At 43.2% G+C, this 11,200-nt stretch overlaps 1 protein-coding gene across 1 annotated transcript in view; it reads right to left on the reverse strand.

The window, feature by feature from the left end:
• The window catches only part of MIER1 (mesoderm induction early response 1, transcriptional regulator), a 19,130-nt gene that overhangs the window by 4,150 nt on the left and 3,780 nt on the right, over positions 1–11,200 (reverse strand). Inside the window, exons 3-8 of the mRNA XM_008942637.1 lie at positions 8,750–8,917; positions 6,363–6,495; positions 4,597–4,661; positions 4,211–4,283; positions 1,775–1,926; positions 1,000–1,081 (exon numbers count right to left, since the gene is read on the reverse strand). Coding sequence (XP_008940885.1) covers positions 1,000–1,081; positions 1,775–1,926; positions 4,211–4,283; positions 4,597–4,661; positions 6,363–6,495; positions 8,750–8,917 — 673 coding nt within the window. The remainder of the gene's footprint in view (positions 1–999; positions 1,082–1,774; positions 1,927–4,210; positions 4,284–4,596; positions 4,662–6,362; positions 6,496–8,749; positions 8,918–11,200) is intronic.

Raw genomic sequence — 11,200 nt, forward strand, 5'->3', positions numbered from 1 at the left:
GACAGGACAAGGGGCAACGGGCACCAACTGGAACCCAGGAGGTGCCACCTGAGCAGGAGGAGAAACTTCTTTGGGGTGAGGGTGGCCGAGCCTGGAGCAGCTGCCCAGAGAGGCTGTGGAGTCTCCTGCTCTGGAGAGATCCCAAACCCCCCTGGGCACCATCCTGGGCACCCTGCTGTGGGTGAGCTGCTGGAGCAGGGGGTGGGATGAGATGATCTCCAGAGGTCCCTCCCAACCCCACCCTGCTGGGGTTCTGTGCCTGTTAGATCCAGCCCATGACTACAGCCCTGCCACGTGGGGGAATGATGAGGCAGCAGGAAGAGGAAGAAGGGTCAGATACCCAATGTCACCATTGTGCCCCTAGAACCACAGGAGGCAGGTACCCTCCAAGGCAGGACACACAGGAGGGAGTTCATGCTATGGTGTCTGGGATAATCAGGGGAGAAGGACTGAGGAATGAGATCCTCTTTACTGCTGCCAAGAGCCAGCAATGACAGGCTGTTAATTCCAGTCAGGGAGAATAAGAAACTGTGCTGCTCACACTGTTGGATGGGGAATTTTGGCCCCACCAGAGCCAGGATAAACCTGCAGTAACTCTCAGCCACACTTCTAAGAACTTAATGTAGTTTCCTCTTATTGATTCTTGAGGTGACAAATTTATGAGGTTTTAAACAGTTGGAGAGCAAACTGATCTTCTCTATTTGATCATTCTGATCTCATGATTTGCCCAGTAAACTCTGGAGAAGCCACAGGTATGAAAGGAAAACCAAGAGATCAATGTGGAAGGAAAATCACTTCTGCCTTCTCTTTTTTTGTTTGTTTCTTGTTCCTTTGAGCATAAAGATCAATCTCAAACCAGGAAATGCTTAAGGCTCCAAAAGGATCTTTTAAGACTAAGGTCTTTTTAGTGTTATGCTTGGTTAAAGACAAGGTTTAGGTGCTCATTCCCCTTTATCTGGCATTGTGAATGACTTTGATTTTGTGGTTAAATTAACTCACCTCTGGCTGCTTTGACATTAAACCTCAGCCTCCGTAACGATTCTTCAGTATCAAAATTGCACTTCACCAGTTCATACAATGCCTGCAGAGGTGAGAAGAGCCACATTTAACATTCCCCATTTTGTGCCACAGCAGCATAGTTAGGAAATCACTGATACCTAAGAAGAAAATATTCAAAAGAAGCTCTCTGAATGGCTGTAGTATCATTTAAGGCAACAGCAAGAGGTATTTCCTCTGTTCACATTTCCAAATCTCTCATTATAGAACCAAGGCAAGGTGTTTAAACACTTTCATTCCCTGCATAAGCCTGTAAAATTGATGGGTTTTTTGGGATGAAGAAAAAAATATGCATCCCTATAGCTTTAGAAAAATCTGTAACTGAAACAACTCGTTAATAGATAATTATTTATATGTAAAATATAGAAAAATCTGTAACTGAAAGAGCAGAACTGATTCCTGCACAATTGTTTGTACAGAAAATAATGCAGGGGTGCATAAAGCAAGCTTTTAAAGTCTCCTGTTTGTTGAGAGGTAAAAAAATCCATCACATTTCTATTTCCACAAGGAGTAATAAAGCTGTTTGAAACACAATTTTAACTCTTGGGAGTAAAATCAAATAAATAAAGGATAATTCATTCTGTAACCTTGAGCAGCCTGCTCTAGGAAGAGATCTCCCTGTCTATGGAAGGGTTGGATCTAGATGATCTTGAAGGTGCCTTCCAACCCATTCTGGGATTCTCTAATTAAGCTACAAATGCTAATTATTCTGACCTACCTGCTCATTGTCTTTGATGTGTGACCCTTCAGGAATTGCATCCAGGCCTTTCTCATCCCCCGTGCGCCTCGATGCCTCGTTTAGGAACTCGACCACTTTATCTTCTGGTAAGAAGTCAGGGTTCCACAGCAGCTGGTCATCATTTTCATACACTGGATTAAAAACAGGGAAAAGGACAAGCAAGATGAAGTAAAAACACAGAAGTTTAGCCCTTGGAAGATCATGAGAACATCCACAGGAATTCACAACGCACAAAGAACAGCTCAGAGATGGTCTCATGAATCATGGAAGGGTTTGGGTGGAAGGGACCTTCAAGATCATCCAGTTCCACCCCCCTGCCATGGGCAGGGACACCTCCCACTAGATCAGGTTGCTCCAAGCCCCATCCAGCCTGGCCTTGAACACCTCCAGGGATGGAGCATCCACAGCTTCCCTGGGCCAGATTGCTGATTTCAATACTACCAAATCTCTCCTGGTTTTTTTCAGAGCTTTTACATGAGCAGCCAGACTGAGCTGAAATTAATGATAGAAACGTGGCCAAATGATATATCCTCTGAATTATCTCAGTTTTGTGTTTTTGGAGGTGTCTAGAAGCCTCACCACAGGATTAACATACTAGGACAGCAAACTAAAGCATAATTCAGGTTATTTAAAAAAACCCTAGAATCAGGAATGTATCCAGACTTTGCTTGTGGCTCAGTCTTCAGGGAAAGATAAACTTCAAAAAAATCCAGCAAGAAAGTAACTTGAACATTGGTTCCACCAGCTTGGTGAGCCCCTCTGACTAGAGAGAGGGGGAAACACTTGGGAAAAAAATTATTTTTAATATGAAATAGTGGATTCCAAATAAGAAAATGAAAATTAGGAGTCTTGTGAAGAATGAGAGCTTCATTTCACAAAAAACACACTCTTTGGAAACAGCTTCTTTGTGTTTCAAAGGTTAAGGGTTCATGCTTCCCTGCAAGGGTTGCCCAGGGCTGTGCCAGGCTGCCCAGGGCAGTGGTGGAGTCCCCACCCCTGGAGGGGTTTCCAAGCTGTGGAGATGTGGGGTGAGGGACACGGGGCAGTGGGGACCTGGGGGATGGTTGGACTCCATCTTGAAGGTCTCTTCCAACCAGAATGGTTCTAAGATTCTAATCAGATGTTTGGCTGCTCATTTAAGAAAAAGATCCTGAGTATCTGAAAACATTTTTTTTAAAATTTTAAAATTTTTATCACCTGAAATGCTTTAGCAGCAGCTAATTTAATCTCTAGGCATTCTCCTCCACAAGCTGGTCCACTGTAATTAGCTCAGTGGAGATCAGAGGGTGGCTCTTTCCCCACAGCAGCAGGTCAGAGCACGTTCTGAGGAGCTGGGTGACTCCTCTGCAGGGTTCCAGCATTTCTGTGCTCTTGCTTACAGGCCTGGATCTGAAAGGACTGAAACCTTTCTGTCTGGGAGCTTTACAATCAGAATTTCCCCTTCAGGAGAGAACAACTAAGATGCTGGGATAGGTACTAAACACACATTGATTTTTCAGCTTTTTTTTCCCCCCATTAATATTCCACTTGGAGCCCTATCCAAGATTACACCCAGAACACAGCAGAAAGGTAAGAACTGACAGAAGATCTAAACCCCCACTGGTCTATAAACACAGAAGAGCTCCAGCAGGATGAGTGAAAGTTTAACTTCTCCCCTCACTGGTTTCTATAGGTTAATGCCATGCATAAAGCAGCTCAATCTTTTTTATTACTGGAGGCCAGAAGCTGTCTGGAGCTGAGTAAACAGGAGAAAAAAAAAAGCAGGTGATCAGGAAAGCAAAATTTACTGCATCTTGGGCAAATACAGAGTTCAAGCTCTATTTTCAGCCAGAAGCAGGCAAGTGTGCCATTTCTTCACAGCTAAAAAGCAGATGTTGGCTAATTTGCCACTTTCTGGTTCTAATGGAAGCTCCTGACTTCTCCCATCCTTTTAGATTACACTCTCTTCAACCCCTCTGGCCACAGAATCCAGAGCTGACAGCACGTGCCAGCTCCAGGGTGAGCTTGCTCTAAGTCACAGCAGGACTGATGCTCTTTTTAGGCAGTTTCTAGCTCTTTTTGAACAGCTTCTAGCTCTTTTTGAACAGTTTCTAGCTCTTTTTGAACAGTTTCTAGTTAGATCAGGCTGCCACTTGAGTCTAGACTTAGATTTTTAGGAAGGCACTGAGTTTTCTGCTGGTTGGTTTAAAAACTAACATATAAAACTACAAAAAAAGGCAGCCTCAAAGTGACCTGTAGTCTAAAAAAATTCTTAGCACTGGGCTGATGGAGCACAAAAATTTACTTCTTTTGACTGGTGGCTCTGTTTAAACTATCTTTATTTTGCAGGACACCTTGACATCAATCAAATCTTTTCTCTCTCCCTGTTGGAAAAGGATCTTAAACATCATGACAATGGTAATTGTGCTGTCTCACCTTTTTCATTCTCTTTGTATTTGCACGTGCCAGCTGGAATTTCAGCTTGAAACATAGAGCCCACCATGATTTCCTGTTTTGTAAGAAAGGAAACAAGAAGTTGAGCAACCACAGCCATGAGGGTTTTGGTTTTGTCAGCAAACAAGAGAAGGACCATATGTTGTTTTTACCCCTTAAAACTTTCATTGTTCAAAAACCAGAAAAAAAAAAAATCCCAGCTAATAGGCACTATATGGGAATGGATTTTTGACTGTTTGGGGAGGTCTTGAACTCTTTGTAGTATCAAAACTCTCTCATTTATGGGGAGGATTTGGGTGATTTACAGAGCTCAGAGTAGCAGATCAACTCATCATTCCTTTCACACAGGCTTTTTGAACAGTATTTACCTTTTTCCAGTCTTCTGAGGGGATGTAATCTTCATCTTCTTCAGACTCCTCTTCTATTTCACTGTCTACAAAGAACAGTTCAAACATTGATACAAAAATGAGCTGTGGCAGAAGGGGGCCAGCTCCTGGGAGCACCCCAGAGATGGGGGACAGAAATGAATGAACCCAGGCAGCAATTTCACTGCTCACTCATTAAAACCTCCTTTCCCTCGCCCAGCTTGGAAGCAGTTGAGATGATCCTCATTCCAAATTTAGTACAAACAGCTCCTTTCTGCAGGTATTTTTAGGTGGATTTTCAAGCCTCCACGTGTGGATTTTAACACCAAGAAGCTCCTGGTTCACTTACTGCTGTTCTTTTTCCCTTCCAGCAGCTGTCACTGAATTTAAGGTGGATGACTGCACGAGAGGTGACCAATCTCCAAGTGGGCTTTCCTCAGCCTTCCTGGGATTTTGCAGTCTTGGATGGACCCCTCAGAGAGGCACAGCAGCATTTCAAATAAATAGATTCTTTCAGATCAGGACCAACAACATTTTAAGCTCTTTAGGACACAGGTTCATTGCCTTGCACTGAAAGCAGCTGCAGAGTTTGGTTTATGTAGAGCACGTGGGGATAGCAGCACTAAAATTATCTGTCCATTAAATCACACTCTATACACAGCTGAATATTGTAAAAAGCCCCCAAAACTAATGCAATCCCACCTGTATTACAATAATACTGTGTTTAAAAAGCAGCAGATATTTGCATTCCTCTGCACAGCTGCCTGCTGAGGTTTCTTGGCATTTTTGGATTAAACTGTGGGTAAGAAAATTGCACTTCTGCAACATCACAGCTCATAAGTATCAAGTATAAGGTGTCATAAGGAATCTTGCTTTATTTTTGTTGGAAGAGTAGGAATTAAAACATCAGTGATGTTCACTTTCATCAAGGAAAGGGGAAATTTGTTGTCCAAATGGCCCTGCTGAGAGCTGAACCCTGAGAGGCTTGAACTCCCACCTAAAAGTATCTTCAAAAATAGCTGTTTGCACTAAATTTGGATTAAGACTGCCACAGAAATCAGAGCTGTCTAAAGGGACAGCCACAGAACACCAGCTCAACAGTCTCAACTGGGTGCAACCCCAAATTTAAAGAAAAAAAGAAGGAAAATGCTCCATCTACAACACTGGCAATGGTATCAAGAGTGGAATTCTTGAAGCAAACTTTCTTCATCATTCTCTCCCCCTTCATTATTGTGCTGTGCAGCCATTATCTACTTGGAACAGCACATTTCCCACTTGAAAAAGATTTTAACCTCTGTCCTTGTGTGAACTGGCTGCTGAAGCTACAATGGTGAAGGAACACCAGATTCTAACAGGCTTCTACTGCACCCAGACTTCATGTGGAAGAAAATCTTCCTGAAACCAGTTTGCAGGAGGATAAACTGGTTTGCTGCTGTGCTCAGAGGAGGGGTCAGGGATGGATTTACACTGTGTGAGAGCCTGATTTTTCAAAGTTCTACTAATTTCATTGTTTTCCCACAAATTTGATAGTTTCTCTTAAAAGAGGAAATAGCTACTGTCATTACCCAGCCTCAGATGTGGCATTTGGCTACAAACAGGCCTTTTTTTTTGGCCTATTCTGAGCATTCTGATAACCAAGAGCAGTGTTATGAAAGAGAACAAACCTTTCTAGGTATCACCACACACATTTCAGAAAGAAACCACCAAATTAACTAGTCCAAAGGTCCAGCCCATGGAGATCACTGTGCTCAGCACCAAACTGCACATACTTGTGTCAAAATATTTACATCGACGAGGGCGAATCATCTCCTGGGGGTCTTGAGAAGCAACAGATGGGGCTGGGTCATCATTGGAGGACTGTGTCTCATCCTCTTGACCTGATGAATCTTTTATGGTCTCCTCCTTAAAGATAAGAAAGCAAACAGGAGGATCAGTTACCCCTCGTATGGGATTAACACTCTCTTTTTGGCAGTATTTTGCCCAAAATTGTCAGGACAGTCAAAAAAAAGTGACTGTGTAGGTTGTGGCCTCTCTAGATGGAGCCACAAGAAATGTGTTAAGCCCAGCATATGATTTATCCACCAGGATTTTAAGCAGATCAATTTAACAGTCTAAAATCCTTGTGGTTTTCACAGCATTTCGTTTAAATTTTACTTTGGTCTTTAAATCTCTTCCCAAGGAATCCTCAGGAAAAGGGAAGAAATTATTTATTGGCTATGCTTCTCAATCAAATGGAAATGGCACCTCCCAGAAAAATGGATGTCAAGAGTGTGGTTCAACCCCACAGGAGCAGCAGACTCCAGCATGCCCACTGAGTCATTAAAAGAGTGAAAATTAGAACAACTGTCTTTATTAGGAGATAAATCACACTAATTATGGGAATCATTATGATGAATTAAAATTAAAATGAGAAAGGTTAAAAAAAAAAAGGGTGTTTTCTATCTCAATGCACATTGTCAATATATTTTGTGTGTTTTAGGGCAAGCACTCCTACTTGCTAGTTCTGAGAGAGAAGCATGAGGCACAGCACATGTTTACGTGCACCTTTACCAGCAACCAGAGTGTTATCACATGTGCAGCTTAAAGCAGATTAAAAATAGAAAACAGCTAAGTGCAGCAGAGCTAAATAAGCTGTAGAAAGATGAGCACTTGCAGAGAAAGCCTGAATGATTTATACAACGATTCCACCCCCACAGATGTGTTTTGCTGCCTCTCTGCTAAGAGCACGAGAGTGTTTCAGAGCTCTCATCCCTCTACCCTGAGGCAAAGCCTCCTAAAGAGGTTAGAGATTGCTTTGTGCCCAGAGAAATGCCTCTACTCTACCCAAATTGGGCTAAAATAGGTGAATGAGTACTTCTAAGTGAAGCACTGGCTCTGTTTACTTCCTCTGTGGTGGTGATCCAACCACACTGGCTGCTGCAGCACGCTCCAAAGGGTCAGTGTCCTGCAGAGGCACCAAGAGGACTCATCCTGCTGCTAAGAGCAGTGGCAGGCACTGAGATTTTCTCTCTTTATTTAAGCAGCAGCTTAAATCAGCTGCAAACACACAACCAGGGAGCTTCAGAGGAGCTCAGGAGAACACACCAGATGGAAGTTGTGTCAGGGAGTCATGAAGAAGGAGACAAGAAGAAAGTGAGACTTGAGGAACACCACCCTGCACAACAAAATAAAACACTTGTGTGCCTCCTCTGAATTTTGGGTACTGCATGTTATGCAAGTTTCTCCCCCTCTCCAGCTTCTGGAACCATCTCTGAGGTAACCTAACTACATCTCTCCCTCCTTTCAGAATTGTTCAGCCCATCCAAAGAGCCATTTTTTACAGCACCTGTCAAAGGAGTTGGTAAACCCCAAGAAATTCATTTTCTGAATCAGAAATACTGTTCCTCATCCCTGTGTCACATTCCAGAGATTCTAAAATGGGTAAGATATTAAAAAAAACCAAACTCAAATGCACCCTTTTTAAAGCCAGATGAGGCAATGCAGCTTAGGTAATGCCTAAGCTTTTTTGTGACTGACAATACCAAGGGCTTCATATTTTAATGACATTCAGGCTGCCACCAGTAAAGGAGAAGTTACAGCCATGCCCATGACAACACAGGACTCACACAAATATGTATGACATACACAAGTAGAAAAGACCCTTGTAAAATCCTCAAAATTCTTTTAAGAGCACAGAGAGCAGGATTGTCAAGATTTTCATTTTGCAAAGACACTCAAAGCCTCAGACTCAGTTCATAAGCTCAGCATGAGGAGGGCTGCCAGGCTGAAAAAAAACCCCCACAATTTAAAATGCTAAAGGGAGAAAACTTGCAGCAATCTCACACTTGGCTCTTCAGCTCCAAACAAATATTCAGCCATGTGGATAAAGGTGTCTTCAGGCATTTAAACCTTCACTTCTGAAGTCAGACTATCTCTGAAGGACAATTACAATCCTTTCCTATGTGATGCTATAGGCAGGGCCTCTGATTCGCCTCAGCAACAGTTTGGGATGATACAGGAGGAAATGAAGAGAGACATGAGAGATGCAGGTGGGTAATTAAGGATCAATATTAGGGTTCAGTACATGAAGCCTCTGAAATCAGCCATGATCATCCTGAGTGTTGCCCAACACCTGATGATTGTGTGAAAATCAGCTCAGATGGCTGCAAACACTCACTTTGTTTTCCCCGCTACAGCCGCTGTTGTCGTCGTTATCCACGTCATCATCATCTTCTCCATCCTCCTCTTCCTCCTCGTCCTCTTCATCCTCCTCATCCTCCTGCAGAGGGACGGTCCCGTCGTAGCCGTAGCGGCTCAGCAGCTCCTGGATGGGCATGTCACTCTCCTGCCAATCAATCACCCAGAGGGGCACATTTCAGCCCGGGCATTCCACATCCCACCCCTGCTCCACACCTTCCAACACCACTCAGGGAAAGCAGACAGACAATGGCCACTCCAAACCTATTCCAGGGATGTGGCACCCTCAGACTGAAGAACCTTTTCCTAACATCTAACCTGAATCTGCCCTTTTCTAGCTCAAAGCCATCACCCCTCATCCTGTCCCTCCAAACCCTTGTGAATAGTTCCTCCCCTGCTTTCCTGTAGCCCCTCTCAGGGACTGGAAGCTCCAGGACACTTCCCAATCCCTTATGGATTTCCAGGAGATCTCAGGTACCAGCCGTCTCTCCAAGGGGCCATAAAGCTCCTTCAAAGGGCAGCATGTCCCATCCCTCCCTTGGCACCTTCTCCAATGTTGTTCTACCACACCCAAACCCAGGTTACACCTGGTTACATCACAACTCTTCAATACCCAGAGCAAACACACTCCTGGGTGGAATCTACGTGGCCATTCCCTTCACTGCCCAAAAACTAGCTGAAAAAACAGCATTATTTTGTACACATTTGTGGGAAAAAAAAAGCAGATAAATGTGTGTGTGGAGCAACTGCTCCACACCAACAGCTGAGACAGGGACAGTTTTTGCAGGCAGGCATCTGTCCCAGAGCAAGGCAGTGATTTCTACAGCATCCCCCAAGGATTCAGCAGAGTGAGGACCAGAAGTTGCAGCACCTGGCTTGAACATGGAATGAAATCTTGGTTTTGAAGAACAAAGGACACTAAAAATGCACCTCTCAGTCTCTGTAGCTCTCCCCCCCTTCCTGGGCCAAACAGAAAATGAGGGGTGGGATGGGGTGAAGGATCACCTGATATTCAGGATCACCTGATATCCAGGTAAAGACAATAGGAAGACTTCTAGATTTATACATATTTTAAGCTAGTTGTCTACAAAACCAGCCACAGTTGGAAGGAAACCTGCTAAAATATGTGCACTTTAAAAGAAAGTTGTATTTAGAATGCTGGCCCACTCTGTAAAGATGGTTCCAATGAGAGAGTCAGTTCTCAAATGTAGTGGCTCCCAAACTGTTAGCAATTTCATCCACTTTGTTAATAAAAATTATTAATTGCTGGGTCTGAAAGAATCACTTTATTACTTTTAATACCTCAGTATCAGCCTTCAGGGGCAGTACATGGCATCCCAAAGGAGATTTTTCAGAGCAGAAGCTTTCAGAGAGCATTTTAAAACGATCTCTCTCACCAGATCAAATCCTCTGGTTATTATTTGGAGGTGTCTGTTTGCTCTAAATATTGCTTTTTAGTCTAGAATGTACTCTCTGTTGATAATCAGGGTTTTTTGAGCTATCAGCTGACCTCCAGTGCATTCCCTAAGCTATTCTACCTTTTGTTTTGCTCTTTGGTCAAGTTATATACACAGTAGATGCAGACCATACACACCTAAATGTTCTCAACTTCCCTCTTGGCTTCTTGGTCCTTAATATATCTTTTTATGTCAATAACTCCTAGAAGTGGGGAAATTAATGTTTTATTGACACAACCAGCACCACAGGACTGTGATCTTAATTAAAACCTGACAGCTATCAGAAAAGTCCTATTCATAACTGGCCAAACAAAGGTTCTCCAGTAGCTTTTGGAGAAGAATATCCTTTTATCAAGCACTCCTCACCACTGCCCCATAGGTGGAGATTGAGAATTGAAAAGAACTTTTCCTGCCATTCATAGCTGTGTGTGAACTCTGTAATGGGTGTTATCCCTCAGTTTGTGTCACCTAGGAAAGTGGGATTGCATTTACAACACTTTTTTTTAGGCAGAGCCTCTCAACTTCAAATAGTCCATTCCAATTCACAAAGCTCCAAGGGGCAGCAACTCTCCAAAAAAAAAACAAAACTCCAAATTGTGATTTCTTGCATTGCTTCAGGACGTTGCAAAAATTAGGAAAGGTTAAAAAAGTAACAAGGCTTGTCAAAGAGGTAGAAATTTCTCACATGGAAGGTGTTTCCTGAGAAGAAATGGATTCTATGTCATGGATCTGGTCTAGAGGGGGTGACAGAACAGAGGAAGAGCAGAAGCAGCATGGAGAAGGGAAATATTAAAGACAGCACACTCCTGTGATTGAGGAGCTGAGGGGCAACCACTGAAAGGACCACACAACAAACAGGTCTAAAAACCCAAACAGATGCCCCACGGACACCATGTTGACAAGAGGTTAAAAATGAAATAAAAAAAGGAAAAATAAGGCTGACAGGCATTACAAGACAACATTTTTTTCCCTAC

Source organism: Merops nubicus, unplaced genomic scaffold (genome assembly GCF_000691845.1).
Source record: "Merops nubicus isolate BGI_N331 unplaced genomic scaffold, ASM69184v1 scaffold10626, whole genome shotgun sequence".
Classification (NCBI taxonomy): domain Eukaryota; kingdom Metazoa; phylum Chordata; class Aves; order Coraciiformes; family Meropidae; genus Merops; species Merops nubicus.